General features: G+C 41.7%; 2 protein-coding genes across 6 annotated transcripts in view; one reads left to right on the forward strand and one right to left on the reverse strand.

Annotated features, from left to right (window-relative positions):
- The window catches only part of SCP2 (sterol carrier protein 2), a 28014-nt gene extending 17631 nt beyond the window's left edge, over positions 1 to 10383 (reverse strand). For 2 of the 4 annotated variants that reach the window (XM_075711014.1, XM_075711015.1), the window contains exons 1-9: positions 10339 to 10383; positions 8132 to 8186; positions 7485 to 7556; positions 4410 to 4541; positions 3423 to 3487; positions 2149 to 2275; positions 1200 to 1263; positions 856 to 942; positions 97 to 247 (exon numbers count right to left, since the gene is read on the reverse strand). In XM_075711014.1, coding sequence (XP_075567129.1) covers positions 97 to 247; positions 856 to 942; positions 1200 to 1263; positions 2149 to 2275; positions 3423 to 3487; positions 4410 to 4541; positions 7485 to 7556; positions 8132 to 8186; positions 10339 to 10380 — 795 coding nt within the window. In that variant the 5' untranslated portion in view covers positions 10381 to 10383. The remainder of the gene's footprint in view (positions 1 to 96; positions 248 to 855; positions 943 to 1199; positions 1264 to 2148; positions 2276 to 3422; positions 3488 to 4409; positions 4542 to 7484; positions 7557 to 8131; positions 8187 to 10338) is intronic. The other 2 variants (XM_075711012.1, XM_075711011.1) reach the window with 1 other exon arrangement.
- A 339-nt stretch (positions 10384 to 10722) lies between these two features.
- Positions 10723 to 18271, forward strand: ECHDC2 (enoyl-CoA hydratase domain containing 2). 2 transcript variants are annotated; one of them, XM_075711016.1, is made up of 10 exons: positions 10723 to 10746; positions 12462 to 12529; positions 13146 to 13233; positions 13754 to 13840; positions 15035 to 15127; positions 15752 to 15808; positions 16202 to 16389; positions 16823 to 16873; positions 17190 to 17237; positions 17886 to 18271. In XM_075711016.1, the coding sequence occupies exons 2-10, from the start codon at positions 12479 to 12481 to the stop codon at positions 17961 to 17963; spliced, it is 741 nt and encodes a 246-aa protein (XP_075567131.1). In that variant the 5' UTR covers positions 10723 to 10746; positions 12462 to 12478; the 3' UTR covers positions 17964 to 18271. The 2 variants fall into 2 exon arrangements, with proteins under 2 accessions (XP_075567131.1, XP_075567132.1); XM_075711017.1 differs by lacking the exon at positions 10723 to 10746 and having other exon boundaries at positions 11486 to 12529; positions 17995 to 18271.
- Positions 18272 to 18273: the final 2 nt, after the last annotated feature.

The raw sequence follows: 18273 nt of genomic DNA on the forward strand, positions 1-18273 counted from the left end.
TGACATGGAAACGTCTACAATATCATTAGGACTTGCAGGTATTAAAAAAAAAAAAAACCCTGAGGTGTATCAGGGAATATAGAATTGTAAACCTACCATCTTCATACAACTGTTTTCTTCAAATGTGCTTGGATAATCAGTAGCCATCACCTGGGCGAGAATTTCCACAGCATTTGGCTGCAACTTATGCCTTTTCACAAACTCCTCACTACTCAAAATTGCAGCTGCAGCACCATTTGATGTTGGACTGATTGAAAGAAAAATAATGATGTCATCATTCTAAATTAGCAATGTCAATCTTTCATAGAATTATCTTCTAATACAAACCAAAAACCAAAAAGGACAAACAAAAAACCACTTTCTTCGGCTGATGCCACCGAAACTATAAATTCCATCAGTGTTTTCTGGACGCTTTCAGTAATATTTATAACAGATATTTGAAAAGCATGACATCAAAACAGAAACGAATCATTAAAGGTTTTCCAGTTTAGAAAAAAATCAAAGCTGCTACTTGGCTATAAACATTCTTAACAACAAGCCTTTCAGGAGCGTATAGGAAAGGCTGAAGAGAAGAATTAACACTTAACAGCAACAGATGCACATTGGAAAAAGATACAGAATGACGTAAGAGCCCCAAAGTACAAAATGTATTTCAGCTTACTGTATTATGCTATGAACAAGCATCTAGATAGTGTTTGGTCAAGATAGAGATTCCACATTTGTTTTATTTATAGGAAGCTTTACTTAATCTGTAAATTTTTATTTACACGCAAACAGACTTTTATTTAAATAGGTGTCCTACCATATTTGTCTTAACATCAAGATTTATTTCACAATGCTAAGTCCTCTCCTTACCAACACTGTAAGACAGTCAAGAAATCAAAAATTTTGCGAGAATTCCGAACTTCATCTAATGTGTACTCCTTTTGGAACTGGGAATACCTAAGAAAAACATATAGATGCCATCTTAGTTTTAGCACAGCCCTTAGCAGTAGACATCCTAATATGACACTATTAAGCAGCTACAGAGCTGTTTTTACAAAGTATAAGGCACTGGATACAGAATTTATTCTAGGTATAATTCTCATTCCGTAATAAAGAATATACTTTGCAAAGTATTTCTAAAAATAATACTCAATTTTGCATGAATTTTTTAACAGCAACATATGTTCAATACAGAGGTGGAGTACATTACTCACGGGTTATTAGTTGAATGGATATGATTCTTCCATGCAATTTTTGCAAAGTATTCTGGATTTGTCCCTGGAAGGGGAAAGAAAGCTGTGTTTAAATACTTTGTTTACCCAAACAGTGCTAATGTAGCATTTTAAATATTGTGTCATAAGAATTTGACTTTTACAAGCATCTTTACAAGAGAGTCATTGTTATCGAGGTTTTCCTTAGAACTCAACTTAGGTCTAAAAATTAGATAAAGACTACTAAACATGGTTGAGTTTTAGCTAACAGAACATCCTACTTGGATATTTAACACTTACTAACATAAAAATACAGAAAATAAGTATATTTTATTTGAGGTATTATTGTATTACTGAACTTGAATGCCCATTTTCCTATCAGTACAAAACAGATGAAGTGAAATACTGGAGTCCAAGTCTAAAATTTTTCCATATACTAGTCTAAAACTAAGTGCAAATAAAAGATGCTCAGCAGGCCAGCCTGTTACCCTGGAGCCAATTCCTTGTCCGGTGAGGGGGTAAGAAACAGCAGTGGCAGCAGCCTAGTGCTATATATTGAATCAAACACCCAAAAGCTTTGGTCAAACAATTCAGTCCCAAGCCTATCTACCCATCCTAAGACACAAGGAAAAAAATGCAGGAAGTTATACAAACTTATCGCACAGACCTTACGGAAGCACAAACTATACCATTAGCATGATTACCAGACGCTCTGTATCACAGCCTTAATTTTGTCTCCTGACGGTTTTGTTTGCCTACACATCACCAACTTTTCTGTAGAAACTCTTTATCCACATGTATTCCCGTATGAGTTAGCTGTAGATGTTGCAGTTGTACTTGGGTAAAAGAAAGGACACTGAATGGCAACATTTTTTAAAAACAAAATCTTAACACGTGTTTTTTTAAATCACTTAATTAGAAGAGGACAATGAAAAAATGTATTTTAACATACCATATTTCTCCATATGTTCTTTGCCAGCACTTGCAAACATCTGAGGTGCTACTGGAGCACTTGCTAAGCCATATTTATTCATCATAATTTCCAAATGTTTGTCAATTGGATTAGTTCTGTCTGAAAACTAAAAATAAATAGTTATAAAGCAAGTCATAATTTCCTTTTCTTTACAACATTGCCACAAAAGTGCCATGGATTTCAAGCAAAATAGAGGCTTTTCTGATATTTTAACAATTCCACTGGACAGTATGTTGCACTTCAGTGACATGTTTTGAAGCATTCATAATTTCCCAACTATAACAAAGAGTAACTAAGCAGAAAACGCTTAACATTCTAATCACTGCACTGATTCATGGCAAGGACCACTCCTATGTGATTGCTATCACAGTCACTATTTTCAGCAAAGGAATTCAGGTATTTTTCACCTCAGCTTAAAATCCTGTTGTTACTATAGTTCCAAGTTATAAAATTAATACTGTATTAGTATTTTCAATTAAGCTTAGATGAAGTATCGTAAAGCATGTTAAAGATAACTCTTACTCATTTCAATCAGTTGTTAAACATTTCTCACCCAAACCTCTGCATATATTATCAAATTTGGCAGTTCTCTAGTTAAACAACATATGGGATCTAATATTGCTTGCCATAAGGCAAAACAGAATCATAGAATTGTTTAGGTTGGAAAAGACCTTTAAGATCAAGTCCAACCATTAACCTCACACTACCAAGTCCACCACTAAATCAATTAGGGGTGAAGTAATACAAGCTACCCACACACACACTTGTCCAGTAAAAACAAAGAAGAGACAAGAAAGAAAAGTTTACAGAAGTCCTTAGTTTTTGGGAAAGTGTGTTAACTGGTCAACTGAGTAAGCATCAAGACATGAGCCAGAAGACCCAGATGCTTTCTTTGATTTGCTGTGTCATTTTGAGGAAGACACTTCAATTGCTCAATGCTTCAGTATTCTATCTGGTATTTTCATTATTCCCTATTAATCCTGCCTTTAGTGTATTCTTGGCAAAATACTAAAAGCATGACATACTACATAAAATTAATTCTAAAACATTCCATGCAAAATTTGTTTATCATAGCTGCAGTCAGAACCATAAAACTCATTACATTCCTGTGGATCAAAATAATGGTGTATTTTGTAACCATCTACAGCAACATCTTAAAGCAACTGTTATTTATGAGAATATGTCTCAGAGAATGAAGAGGTGCATTTCATCTACGAATACAATGAAATGTGTAAAGTGTTTCAGACACTTACACCTGAAGAAAGGGATCCTTTTGCCATCCTCTCAAAACCAAGTGCCAGAACACAATCTGCCAAACCTTAAAATAAAATTTGTGGCTATTTAAAGCACAATGTAATTATAAATGACATTATGTACTAACAACTATTCAGCTACAAGAATTATACATAAACACCTACCAGCTGCTCTTCCTCCTGTCTTCATTTTTGAGAGTCAAATTGGGGTGGGAATGGTATTGACACAAACATACTGATACTGAAGAATGAGAGATCACTACAGGGTTTGAGTTTATTTTTAAACTGTTTGACAGCAATTATCTTAGATGACCAAGCACTTCTATTTCTGCTACAAATACTAGAATAATCGTACAGAATGTTACTATAGTTTTCATTACAGAAGCATCAGCATTTAAGTGCAAGAAAGTATCAAAGTCCACAAAGGAACTGCAGAAACAGAAGGAAACACTCATCTGTCAGTTCAAAGCATAGTCTGTCACAAGGCATTACCCTCTTCCCTTCCCTTCCCTTCCAAAAATGCGCTAGTCAAACACTTGCATTAACTTCAAGTTAAAAAGGAAGAGGAAAAAAAAAAAAAAAGCTAAGCTTTTTAGCAAATTCTTCTCTCCTTTTCATCCTGCAGAGTCTGGTGTCTTGCAGTATTATAATGCAACCGGTTCTGCACTACTCCAAACAATCCTTCCAGAAAAAACTTAACTGGCTTACTACTTACTAGGTTGATACAGCTTGTGACACCAGAAAGGACATTTATATCCACGTACACTATCTTACTGCATCACAGACATAGTCTCTTAGGTGCACACATAATGCTCTAGCTGACCAACCTTTTCAGCCGAGTGAGGCAGAAAACACAGTTTTACCTATGAGGACAGGACATTTACAATTTAAGAGTACTCACACATTCAGTAGTTCCATTCCTCATTCAAGTTATGTTTATAGAAATAGAGAATATGTATTACCCAGCCCCAGAGCAAAACAACTCACCTCCTTCTACTAGTTGTCTGGCCATGAACAAAGCAGTTGATCCAGTAGCACAGTTGTTGTTAACATTAATGATAGGAATGCCAGTTAAACCCAAACCATGATAAATAGCCCGTTGTCCACAGGTTGAGTCACCTTTATACAGAGACACAACATTAAAATAAGGTACATACTCAAACTCCACTAGCAAAAAGAAATCCCACCATGTATGGGCAATGCTACCACTTAAACTGCAAACTTGAATTTTGTCATCTTGAGTATGTCTCTCAAGTACCCACAGTACAAGAACCTTAGAAACAAGATGAAAATCATCAGATTTTAAAAATAGAAGTTTGTCCTGCTTCTGTGGTAACAGGCTGTGAATCAATGCAAGGTAACTGGACTGGAGACAAATGTCTTCAGAGGTGTGGCTTGGAAGTTGCTATCACAGCTGACTGACCCTACTTCAGTTGCCATAATACAGTCATTAATAGAGGAACAGGAAGAAAGTTGTCCTGGTTTCAGCTGGGATAGAGTTATTTTTCTTCCTAGTAGCAGACATAGTGCTGTGTTTTGGATTTAGTAGGAGAAGAATGCTGATAACACACTGATGTTTTTAGTTGTTGCTGAGTACTGCCTATGCTAGTCAAGGACTTTTCAGCTTCCCATGCTCTGCCAGGTACACAAGAAGCTGGGAGGGGGCACAGCCAGAATAGTTGATCCAAACTGGCCAAAGGTCTATTCCATACCATATGACATCATGCTCAGTATATAAACTGGGGGGGGGGGGGGGCGGGGTTGGCCGGAGGGTACCGATCGCTGCTCAGGAACTGCCTGGGTATCAGTCGGCGGGTGGTGAGCAATTGCATTGTGCATCACTTGCTTTGTATATTGTTATTGTTATTATCATTATTATATTGTTATTATCATTACTATTTTACTTTATTTCAATTATTAAACTGTTCTTATCTCAACCCAGGAGTGTTTCTTACTCTTATTCCTCCAATTCTCTCACCCATCCCATTGGGGTAGGGGGAGTGAGCGAGCGGCTGCGTGGTGCTTAGTTGTCGGCTGGGGCTAAACCACGACAAAAGTAAATAGAAAACACTCTTTGGAATGGAAACATATTTCCCCATAACAGAAATCTGATTTTGACTGCTTTGAGAAATATATCAGGCATCTGTGAATTAAAGTGACAGGAAGAGGTTCAAAGCAGTCATTTAACACCATCTCCTCTCACTACAATAAGCAGTGACTGCAAGTTAAAAGCTTCTGCTGAAGGTGTCTACTAGAAATCTGTTTGAGGGTTGTGCTGGTTTTAGCTGGGATAGTTACTTTTCTTCACAGTAGCTAGTATGGGGCTGTGTTTTAGAATTGTGTTGGAAACAGTGTTGATAATACAGGAATGTTTTTGTTACTGCTGAGCAGTGCTTACATAGAGTCAAGGCCTTTTCTGCTTCCCATCCCACCCCACCCCACCTGCGAGGAGGCTGGGGGTGCACAAGAAGTTGGGAGGGGACACAGCAGGGACAGCTGACCCCAACTGACCAAAGGGATATTCCATACCATATGACATCATGCTCAGCACATAAAGAAGGAAGGGGGGGACCATTCGGAGTGATGGCGTTTGTCTTCCCAAGTAACTGTTATGCATGATGGAGCCCTGCTTTCCTGGAGATGGCTGAACACCTGCCTGCCGATGGGAAGTAGTGAATGAATTTGTCTTGCTTTGCTTACATGCGCAGCTTTTGCTTTACCTATTAAACTATCTTTATCTCAACCCACAAGTTTTCTCACTTTTACTCTTCCAATTCTCTCCCCCATCCCACCTGGGGGGAGTGAGCAAGCAGCTGTGTGGCGCTTAGTTGCCAGCTGGGGTTGAACCATGACAGTCCTTTTTGGTGCCCAACACGGGGCTCAAAGGGTTCAAGATAACAACAGATTTGATTGGAATGTGCTAAATCAAATTTAGAGCTGTTATTGCTGTTTAGCTATTAATTGACAGGCTCCTGTGCTTGCCATAGGGCTTGCTTGCCTTACTGTATATTAGAGTCTAGTGCTCGTTAGTGGCTGCTTTTTGCTTTCACTGCCCACTGTACTGCTGACACCTTACTCTGCTGTGCCTGGGAACATTTGGGTAACAGCAATGGCGATGCGCCTGGGCTGGCAGATGGCCAGGGCATCGCTGCTGTTTCTGTGCTGCTGTACTGGACAGGCTGGAACTCCAGTGTGAACTCGAGCTGAAGGGACAGTGACCTGTGCATGAGTCCATGTGGGAGCAGGACACCCCAAACCTCTGTGGCTGTGGATAAGCCCATGCCAGAGCAGATTCATCTCAAAGTGTCTGTGGCCGTGGTTATGTCTGTGCCACAGCAGGTGTACCTCTGAAGGGACTGTGGCCCACGGATAAGTCCATGCTGGAGAAGGTACACCTCGAAGCATCTGTGGCTGTGGAGAAGGCCATGCTGCAGCAGGTACACCTTGAAGCATCAGTGGCTGTGCATGAGGTCATGCTGGAGCACCTCAAAGTGTATGGCCACGGATAAGCCCACAATAGAGCAGGTACAGCCCTGGAGGGATTGCAACCGTGGATAAGGCCATGCTGGAGCAGATTTACTTCTGAAGAGACGGTGGCTGTGGGTAAGGCCACACTGGAGCAGGTACATCTCTGAAGGCATTGTGGCCCAAGGATAAGGCCATCCTGGAACTGGTGCACCTCAAGGCGAGTGTGGCTGTGGATAAGTCTATGCTGCAGTAGGTATACCCCTGGAGAGACTGTGGCCCATACATGAGGCTCCACTTGGAGCACGTACACCCCTAAGGGACTGCAGTCTGTGGATACATCCAAGCAGGAGCAGGGGCAAGGGGAGGAGTTCATTGCAATGTTAAACCCTATGGTCTGGTCCAAAGGGACCAGGGGCGGAGACTAGAATGGAAATACCTTTAAATTGTAACCCATGATTTGAGTTGCATGTTATGGGAATTACTATAGCAGGAACCACCTGAACCAATGGAGGACAAGCCTTACAAGAAGCAGTGCAAGTGCAGCAGTGACCTGACCTGAGCTGGCTTTGGTGCCAATGAAATGACATTACTTACCATAAACATAACCCACACATGCCTGCTCCACTGCTGAATAAGGAATCCCAGCATCAGCTAAAGCCTTCTTGCCTAAAAAGTGTTTAGAAGTTGAAAAAAAGTTTAAGAGTTGAAGAAAAAAAGAAAAAAAGCAGCACTCTCAACCATAACAAGCAAACCTAGAGTAGTACGTATGATTCATGCATTCACAAACAAGAAAGAGAGAGTGGTAAAGAGTCCTTATTACATGATGCGAATGATTAATATAGTCTTGCATCTCAATTCTCACAAGGACAATTTTGCAGTATTTTGAGTTCTGAACAAGCTCCTTTATCAGAAAATGTCATGCAATCAATTCTGTGTTCATGCACAAAGGCTGCTTGTCCCAATGAAAGTATGTTTGAATAATACACGTAGATATGAAATTATTCAAGTGCCCAATTCAATTTTAATTGAAGTCTTTCTGACTTCAGTACTGGAAGGCAGTGAGTTGATCAGGTCAGTTATGGACTTTGTGAAAGTGTTCTTTTTTATCAGTTTTAGATTTGCTTCTTATATATACGTATTTACTGAACAGTAGCTTTCATATGTATAATAAAAAGATTAACTGTAAGACTTAAAATAAGTGTCAGCAATCAAACTAAATGCTTGCTTTATTATTAAATTACCTGCCTCCTTAGCCATGTCAGGATAATCAAGACTCTTCTCATTAGGCTTTGTGAACTGACAAGAAAAAAAAAGAAAAAAACCCCAAGAACAAATCACAGTAAGATTTAATACATCTTTTGCTCAAATTGGTGTATTTAAAAGCTTTCTATTTAACTTAGAAACAGGTTTGTGAAGAATCAGTTTTAAATAATGGAAACAATTTAATTTAGTTGACCCAAAAGCACATGCACAAAATCTGCACAATTCCCAAGTGCTACTGCCAAACCCTGTAATGGCTAAAACCAGAAAATAGTGCAGTTTTATGGAAGCTGAGGACCATTGTTGCTCAGTCTTAAAGATCCATTACTTGTATGGAGATGGACAATAACCCTGTCCAAAGCCTGTGGACGGGACAGAGAATAAGTGTCATCTTCACTGATACATTATAATGCATGACATAATGTTCACTATGGCTTTGATAAACACTTCCCTTCCACTTTGTTATACTCCTATTTGTAACAAGAAAATGCTTGTTCTTTGTACAGAACTTAACTCTACATAAGCCTCCCTTTCCCAAGGCTTATTCCACTTTGTTACAAATCATATTGTACCTTACCACTCACCACTGGAGTAGAGGTGGTATTTCTATTTTCTTTGCAGTTTGACTCATTAGAGTCCAACAAACACGTGTCTTGCATTTTTATGTCATTAACAAAAAGTGTCACTGCTAAAAAAAAAAACCTCATACTAACTACTTACAGTTCAACAAATTATTTGACCTCCACTGTTAGTATATAAAAGTTAATTTGCTACCTCCTTATGCTTACCTCCCCAACTCCAGCCTTTTGCAACACTTAGCTGTACTTTCTGTAGTGCCTCCTTTCCTTAATTTAGGCAGAGAACCTTCATACTGAAGGTCGTAAGCAAAATTAGTCAGTGATCTGATCATTGCAAAAGTCTGTAAGAGCAATTGATGATACCTGGACTAACAAAGAGGGAAAAAGAATATTGACAATTTCTCAAATCACACTAAACTGGTAACTGAGATGATCCACTTTTGAAAATGAAAGGCATGGTCTGTGGAATTGACAATTACACACACAGGAAACACAGATTGTTGTTTTGAGAAGGCATACCAATTTTTAGCAGACATTACATCATTAGGATTAAAAAAACAGAAAGGGTACAATCCTGAAAGGCTTCATAATAAAATGCATAAGACATAATATGGTGTCTGACAATTTTCAGTTGTCTCTTCCACACTATTGTTCCTTCCTTGACCACATCACAAATAAGTTTAAGGTGAGGTCCAATAGCTTCTAAAACTACATTCTGTGATTCAGTCCAATAAACACAATTAACAGAATTAAATCTTTTACCTTTTATTTCCTCCCCCATCACATCACATGCTGGAGAAATACCCATGCAGCAACAAAAAAGAGTTATTTAAGAAGTGTTTTGGTTTTTTTTTCCAGCTACTCTGGCAAATATCGAAGCCATCTTAAGTTTTATCCACCGAGATAAAAAAGGTTCCTTTAGCTTTTTCTCCTCTTTGAAAATGTGCCATGCTGTGTGAACTCTGTTGGCCACTGAATGACCGGGTACAGAAAGGCATCCCGAGTATCTGTAGGGCATCTGCTCTGCTGCCTCCACTCCTCCAGAGCCCCTCAGCTCCCCGGCCCCGCAAAGCGAGGGGCCGAGCCCTTGCCCAGAGGCTGCAGCGACACGGGGACACGCTCTGGCGGGTACAAGTCTGTAATATCGACCTGCTCAAGGGAGCTCCAGAACGTTTAACTTGGCCGGCGGATCCGTCCTCTCCGACATACCAACCAAAGGTGAACTTTGCGCGGGGGGCGGCGGAGCCGCCATCGCCCAGGCCTGACCCGCAGGCCCGGGCTGGGACCGCACGCCTCTCCTCTCTGCAAGCGCGCTCCTGAGACAGCGACCGTACTTCGTGCGGGGCCTTATCCCCACCTCGGGAGGAAGCGCACGGCTCCTACAACGCCGCCGGCCCGGGCGCCAGGAGGGGACGCCCGCAGGGGAGACGCCTCATGAGCGCCGCCGAGACACGACCGCCGCCGAGACACGACCCCCCCCGGGCCGACCCCCCCACACCCCCCCGCCCTCCACGGGCGCCAAGTTTCGCTCTGCCCTCCCGCACGGCCTCAGCGCGCAGGCGGTGCCGGGGAGGGCGCGGGCCGGCGGCGCGGAGCTGGCAGCCCCGTACCTTGGTCATACCGACGCCCACCACGAAGACCCGGCGCTGCATGATGGCGGCGGCGCGCGCCCTCCTCCCGCTTCCCTCCGGCCGAGCAGGCGCCGCCGAGACCCCTCGCGCGGGCAGCGGCGCGCGACACCCAGGCGAAGGGGCGGGGCGCGGGGAGGGGGGGCCCGCCGCCACCGCCTCCCCTCCCACCCCTCCCCCTTAAAGGCGCAGCGCCCCGCCGGGCAGCCCCGGAGGTCCGGCCCCTCGCTGCCCGTGCCCGCAGGCAGCGCGGCCCGGCGAGCGGCGCCATGATGCGGCTGGGGCGGGCGGGGCGGGAGCTGCTGCGCTGGGGTCGCGGCGGGCCCCCCGCGGGCGCCCCGCGGCGGGGCGCGGAGGTGCTGGTGGGCGCGGCCGGCGGGGAGAGCAGCGGTGAGTGCGGCGGCCCCGCCCGCGGCCCCGGGGGGCCCGGGGGGTGCGGGGTTAGGCCCCGGCCCTCACTTAACGCCAGTTCCGAGGGGTCCGTGGAGCCGAGCTGGTGCCGGGGCCGGTTTTCTGGTGCTGCGAGGAGGGGGCGTGTTGATCTACTCAGTTTGAGCAGCTCCTGGGAAGAGCACGGCAGCTCCCGACCTGCCGTGCGTGTGGGGCCGTGTGTGCTGCCAGCCCCTCCGCGGCCCTCTGCGCTGCCAGCCCCTGCTGTCCCTCGGGCAGGCCCGGGAGCAGCCGGGCTGGCCCTGCAGCGCGGCCCGGGCGTCTGGTGCTGCCCCCGCGGCACGGGGGCCCGGCGCCGCCGAGCTTCCCTTGCTCATGCCCTGGCAGCCCGGAGGGGGCTGCCTGCCTTGCAGAGTCCGTGGCAGGCAGGTTGCTTATAGTCCCTTTGCTTTAAGTTATGCCTTGATACTTTCCTCAGGAACACAACTCTTGAACAAATAGCTAGATGCCGTTTTTCCTTTTTTTTCTTTTTTTTTTTTTTTTTTTTAAAGTTAGGTATGCAGGAGATTACAATACAAGAAGTTCTGGTTTGCATACCTTAGACTTTTCTGATATCAATAATGTACGGTGCTAAAGGTAGGGTACAACCAGGGCATGCCTGTGCATATTTATGCGTGAGAGTCACTAAGCAATTTTTGAGTTTTAGTTCAGATTGCCAATGGAATTACTTTCTGGTAAGGGTAACTATTGCAAGAGCTTATAAACAGTTCTTGGTGTTTTTTCTAGATACATATACATGAATGTAGTTACCCGAATTGTGAATTTCCATTGTTTGCTGGTGCCTGCTGTTACCTGTGTCTTTGTTCCTGTGTGACGCATCTCTTGCTTACCAGCTGCCACTGGCATAGGCAGAGGAATAAAGACAGAGAACTTCTAGCAGGGCAGAAGGACCTGGCGTGACAGATGCAAGGTGCATCTATGCACCTACAGCAGCAGCAACAGCATCTTACAATGTTAAGGCCTGGGAAGGGAGCAGAAGTCCAGTCAAGGACATAGGAGATGTTGTTTTGCCTCCAAAGCATACAGAAACCATTGGATAATAATTTACAAACACAAGTGGAGAGGAGAAGTAAGTAGATGTTGTGGTCTTATTTTTTTGCTTGGACTTAGGAACTTTGAGTTAAGTCCTTTCCACTGATGAGCTTTAAACTGAATGGAGCTGCAGTTTCAAAATGGTTCTGGAACATGAACTGAGAGTGACTGGTTTGTGCTATTCTCATGGAAACAGCAATCCCAAGAGGATGTTTTTCTTCATCAAGAAATATACTTAAACACAGTAAGACTGTACAATAACAACTGAATTAAGTAACATTTGAAACAGAAGCCTAAGATGGATCGTCTGGGGTTTGGGTTTTTTTTTTTCCATTCCTGCAGTGGTTCTAAGACATATATTCTTGGATTTCATGTTCATTTTTTAGAAGTCTGCTTATTTATATTATTCACAGTGCTACTGAATTCTACAGTTGACCTGCATAACTGGGTTTTGTAGACATGACCTACCACCTCCACTTTTAAAATAACTGATTGTTTTAGAATATACTTTATATGCATTTTCAGGAAAGAGAAGATGCAGCACATGCAGATATTGTTCCCAGTTGAATTACTGTGTCAGAGAATTAAATGAAGTATAACTGAAATTGTCTCCTATTACTAAGGTATTGCTGAAATCCTAATGAACCGACCCCACGCGAGAAATTCATTGGGAAAAGTATTTGTAAATGAAGTGAGTATGGGTCTGGCCTGTGAACATATTTGGAATCATGATCAGTAACTAAATGCAATAAGAATAGTTGTGGGAGATCTGAAACAAAAACTTAATCTCTTGCTGAAGGTCAGTGGGAGACTGCATTGGGGCAAGGCGAGTTAGCTTGAAGAAAATGAGATTGCAGTATGTCTATATGGCAGTAACTTTGGGTGTGGACTGGACAGAGATACTGGAGGAATTATTTAAGTTAGCTAACTCTGATGCAAGTTAATGATTTCCTCACTTGCATAATTAAAACAGAAACATACTCATTGTCAGACCTTAGCAAATGATCTGTTCAAGGCTGATACATTCTAGAGAAATGGCTCATGCCTGGACAGGAAGGGGAATTCAAGGTACAGCAAAGGTTCATCTCTGAATGGAAGAAAAAAAGAGATGGGGAAACGTGTCATTCTGAGACTGTCATGGAAGGATCCTGCTGGCTCCACATATATGATTTCCAGAAATTCCTGGCACCTGCAGGGAAAAAAAAAAAGAAAACTTTTATCATAGATTAGGAGCCTGCTATAATTTAGGTATATACACCCATATGCTTAAAGTTTTTCTTCTCTTGTTTGTACTCCCTCCCTCATAGCTGTTCAGCGCTCTGGAACAACTCCGCTTTGATGAGAAGGTTCGTGTGGTAGTGTTCAAGAGTGAGGTGAAAGGTGTATTTTGTGCTGGTAAGTAACAAAGGCTCTGCAAACTATTGTTAAAAAATCTGATGGCTCTTAGGGCTGATCAGATTGTGCAGAAAAGCAGTTGGAAATGCCTGCTAAAAGAAAAACGGGCTGGCTTTTGTGTAGCAAATAACAAACACATCGTTATCTCTTTTGCCTGTCTGCCTCTCTGCTTCAGTGATGAAGACGTGTGATGGAGTTACTATTTGTTTTCCATTTATAACCATCTTCAAGCACAGGTGCCTCTGGTATTGGAGTCCTTGGTTTCCCGTTTTATGGATTATCGTCCTTACATACAGTGATTGGTGCTCCTTTGTGAAATCTGTTCAAAGGGCACAGAGGAGCACTTTAGCCACTGCTCCAGCCCAAATGTCAACACTCCAGCTTCCACTGACCTTACTTAACCAGAACACTGTATTTCAAGACTTCTGAAGTGGTCTGTTCCCTGGGATGGACAGGAGGGAAGACAGTTCAGATGTTTTTTCCCTGTTCCTGGATTCTAACCTTTTTCTCCTCTATTTAGGTGCAGACTTAAAGGAACGTGCAAAGATGGATGATGCAGAAGTTGGACACTTTGTTAAAAGGCTGAGAAATCTCATGGATGAAATAGGTAAATGATTATCTCGGTTGGGAAGTTTGTTCTAGACTGCCTGTACTGAGACATTTAGAAATGCTGCAGGAGGGGAAGGATGCTAGCCCCAGCAGGTTATCCGTTTAGGAGTAGCTTCCCAAATGGCTCCAGCTTATGCCTGAAACAAGGTGCGATTGGAACTAAATACAAACTATCCTGCTGCCACTCCAAGGGCAAGATGCATTTCAGTACTGCCTTTTCCATGTTGAATAGCAGCACAGACACATGCATATAATAAGTACCTGCTATAACAAAGCATTCTATATACAGTTCTGTGTAATCCTTGGGACACAGTGCTAGACAGATTGAGCAATGTTGGTTGCCCCACTTTTAATACACACTCTCAAGCGCTCATGATATGGGGATGTCCTAAGAACATGGGTTTGTTCTCTCAATGGATTTGTTGAATGTCAGGGGTTTTGTAGCTACAACTCCCCCTGCTTTTTTTTTTTCCTCCCCAAAAGGAATATGGACTTCTGCAATTGATTTTCTTCCCCTATTTATGAATTATTCCACTAGAGAGGAATACCAACGTGAAATCTAAAATACTAATCAGAACTGCAGTAATTAAAAACCAAACAACAATGTAGAGAGAATGACCCTGTCTCATAAACCACAGCAGCAGCTGGGGCCGGGGTAGTTAACAGCACAGAACTAGCACATGCCTGAAGTCTGCTTCCAGCTCCCTGAGTATTTAAAAAGGTATCTTATCAAGCAGCTAACCTCCAGGTACCTCAGGTTCCACAACTATGAGGTGACCACAGTGTTTATCAAGTTCAGGAGCCTTAGCTAACAAAAGCACTAGAAAAGCTAATCCTTCTAACAGTGACTGGAGATGATGTCTTTGTTTTGACTGTTTAACTGCAATAGCTGCATATTCGTATCATAAATTTGCAAGGAGACAATTGATCCTGTTTTGTGTTGCAGTACTTTGTATTTGCATGCTGCTTTGCCTGTAAGATGGTTTTGCATTCTTCTTACAAAGAAGAGAGAAGTGTGAAAAGACACAGTTTCTACTATTTAGAGACAGAAAGTTTGTGGCAGAAGAAAATGAATTCTTGAACAATTTTGGAGAACTACTGAAAACTTTAGAATTTAAGCATGTTAAATTCCAGAAGTGAGTGGAACAAAACTTCTGGAACAAAACTATGTAATCTGTATTGTCTTCTCTAGCTGCCCTGCCTGTACCCACAATTGCTGCAATAGATGGCTACGCATTGGGTGGTGGACTAGAACTGGCGTTAGCTTGTGACCTTCGAGTAGCAGGTTTGTGTGTTGGTTAATACAGGATTCTTCTTGTAATCAGTGACTGTATTTTAAAGAGAACTTGCATGATAGCTGACTATTAATGGAATCCAGCAGGCTAAGAGAGGAACTTACACAGTTCAGGAAACGAGTAGGCATTTGTCCAGAAATTGTGACATTTAGTTACTATTCCGTGCTTAAAAACTAAAGCCTATTTTTAGACAAGATTAAGATTCCTTCAGAAAACTATTTATTGGTAGAATTATATAGTTATTATCATGTAATATTGGATTAGCACTCTGGCTAGATCTGATCTTCTCTACTTAAAGCAGCTTGGAGTGGAAGCCTGCCGCCTTCTGTTTCCATTCTTCCGTCCATTACATTTCATCTAGGATGGACCCAAGGTTCATTTTTCTAGATAAAATTGATACATTAGGGGTCAGCAGCCTTACTACACGTCCCTCATCTGACTTGAGATGGACATTGATTAAGCACTGCAGTATTCAGACTTTCTAGCTGCTTGGAGAAATGGAGTTCCAGTTCAGTATTGGCAGTTTGTAGTTTTATTAATCAGTTCAGTATGGAAAATTTGTAGTTACACAGATCAAAAAGTAACTCAACCCTGGTTTGTTTTTTTTTTAATAGCTTCATCAGCTAAAATGGGCCTTATTGAGACAACAAGAGGGCTTCTTCCTGGAGCAGGTAACCATTAAATCTTCAGTCTCTTTCTTTCTCAGCTGTATAGTAAATATTTTGCCATTAGAGCACTTGAAGTGTTTTGAATATAAATTAGTAGCATCTTACAGTGACCCAAGAGAGCTATGAATCCAGAGTTCTGTTCCAAGCCCTTTCTCAGACTTGCTATGAATTTAGGAAATTCCCTTTATACACTTTTCCTGTTGATCAAAATCCTCAAAAGGATGCTGAAGCCTTTCAGATGCCTTGCAAAAAGTTGACATATTCAGCTAGTAGTTATTAAAGGAACACATGATCCCTTTATTTTTCAAACCTCCTTGTTATATAAGGAGACAAAATCCTATTGGTTTTTGGGCATTTCGCAGAAATGGAAAATGGTGTTTTTGCTGTTGTCATAAGGTGGAACCCAGCGCCTGCCTAGATGTGTTGGAATAGGCCTTGCAAAGGAACTCATTTTCACTGGTAGACAGATTGATGGACAACAAGCCGCCTCAATGGGATTAGTAAATCACACAGTGCCACAAAACAGTGAGGGAGATGCAGCTTACCAGAGAGCATTAACATTGGCTAAAGAAATCCTTCCTCAGGTAAGTGTACTATTAATGTGGTTAACATAAAGAAGGCATTTCTGCTTCCCTTAAGAGAGAGCAAACAGCTGAAGTTCCTTTCTATGAAATATTAAAGTCTTGGTTCCTGATGTTTAAGGATTGTAACTCTGTCCTGTTTTTGTAATGCAATTTCTGTGGGAACAAGCGTTAACATCCAGCTGCTTAACCCATAGGACAGTTTTACCTCCCAGCTTCGGTTATGCAGACATGCAGGACACTGAAACCCTGTACCGTGTACATCTGTTAAGTGTAGATAACGCCAATTTGGTTTTAAAAAACACTTATTAACTTACTGCAAATTTCTGTAGACTAAAAGGTCATTTGGAGGTAGGATAAACTACACTATTATGAACTGATGTGGCTTTAATTACTTTTAAATGTTTGTTGTGGCTTGTTTTATTTCTTCATAAAGGCTCCATTTGCTGTGAAAATGGGAAAACTGGCAATAAACAGAGGAATGGAGGTAATTTTTTTTTTTTTACATACTGAGGTAAATGAAGTAGACAGCTCTAAAATTACTACAGTAAAAATGTTTAGAACAGATGAGTTATAATCCTTGTTTAGACAAGGCATTTAAAGCCATTTCAGGGGTTTTAAAGATTTTCTTTAAAGACAAAATTAATATGGCAGAATTTTTTTTCTACAGATGCTAGCACTGTAGCTCTAATACAGGAGTGAATGTCACTCGCTGCAAGTGAACGTTTATTGATTTGAGGGCTATGAAGCAGTTTTGAGGGTTACACGTCAGACAATTCTCACTCCTTCCCTCTCATCCCCAGGTTGACATTGCGTCAGGGATGGCTATTGAGGGGATGTGTTATGCCCAGGTAGGTCACCTTCAGAATACATTCCTGAAAGGAACAACCATACATTTTCTAAAGCCAGGTATTCACAGCATCCTCTTGTATTTTCCTCTCTATAAGGGAACACTTAACAGCTAAATCTAAGGCTTTGAGAACATATTTGAGTGCAGTTCCAGATATCTATTTCAGAATATTAATTGTTGTGTCATGCATAGCTGTCTCTCTAAGCCCTTAAATACCTTTCTAAAGTAACTGTATATTCTTAGTTTCAATAATGTCAATTATAGGATGAGCTTCATGAATGGGTTTAGTTTTAATAAATTAAAAACCAGATTCCTCCTGTAGTCACTTTTTCTGACAAGTTTTGAGAGCATGCTCCTTTCTCAGCTAACTGAACAGTGTGCCTCTGTGTATTTTAAGATGGTAAAGTATTAAATTTATGGAAAATTGTTTTCCTGTATAGTTCTATGGTCTAGATGCTTTGCTTGTGATTTACACTATAACCTAGTCTCTTTATTTTCCTAATCGCAAAACGTGGAAGGTGGGACTCAATGTATCATTGAAAGAAAAGCAATCTTAGTCTTAGACCACTACTGCCAAATTAGTCAGTACTTAAAAACACATCAGACTTGTCAATGAAAAACATACCACTTTTTTTTTTTTTAAATGTAGAATATTCCCACAAGAGACCGTCAGGAAGGGATGGCTGCCTTCAGGGAGAAACGACCACCTCAGTTTATCGGCAAATAATGCTTCCTAGTTTCCCCTTGATTTTTTGAAGGTAAAGGAGGAATGAAGAGGATTGGGATTGATTTTATGACTGCATTCTGTGTATTCAGCTCCTTGCTTTGGACTGCATTTCTGAATACTCCACCAGATCATTTTGCTGCAAGAATTCCCAAATAAAGATTTAACTTTGTACAGCTGATCTTTTTAAAGAGCACACATTTTAAGCCAGTCTTAAGTTAGTGGTTATGGTTCTCAAACAGATGTCAAGTAAGGAGTATGGAGCAGCTTTGGTTCACCGTAAGCAAATTAAAAAAAAAAAAGGCAGAAAACA

This window comes from Pelecanus crispus, chromosome 5, assembly GCF_030463565.1.
Source record: "Pelecanus crispus isolate bPelCri1 chromosome 5, bPelCri1.pri, whole genome shotgun sequence".
In the NCBI taxonomy this organism is placed as follows: domain Eukaryota; kingdom Metazoa; phylum Chordata; class Aves; order Pelecaniformes; family Pelecanidae; genus Pelecanus; species Pelecanus crispus.

What these genes read in the sequence shown, in the direction of transcription:
- ECHDC2 (XM_075711016.1), top strand. Translation starts at nt 12,479, where the DNA reads ATGAACCGACCCCACGCGAGAAATTCATTGGGAAAAGTATTTGTAAAT. An exon ending in GAAAAGTATTTGTAAATGAA is followed by an intron (nt 12,530 to 13,145) that starts GTGAGTATGGGT and finishes CCTCCCTCATAG; the next exon opens with CTGTTCAGCGCTCTGGAACA. An exon ending in CTAAAGAAATCCTTCCTCAG is followed by an intron (nt 16,390 to 16,822) that starts GTAAGTGTACTA and finishes TTCTTCATAAAG; the next exon opens with GCTCCATTTGCTGTGAAAAT.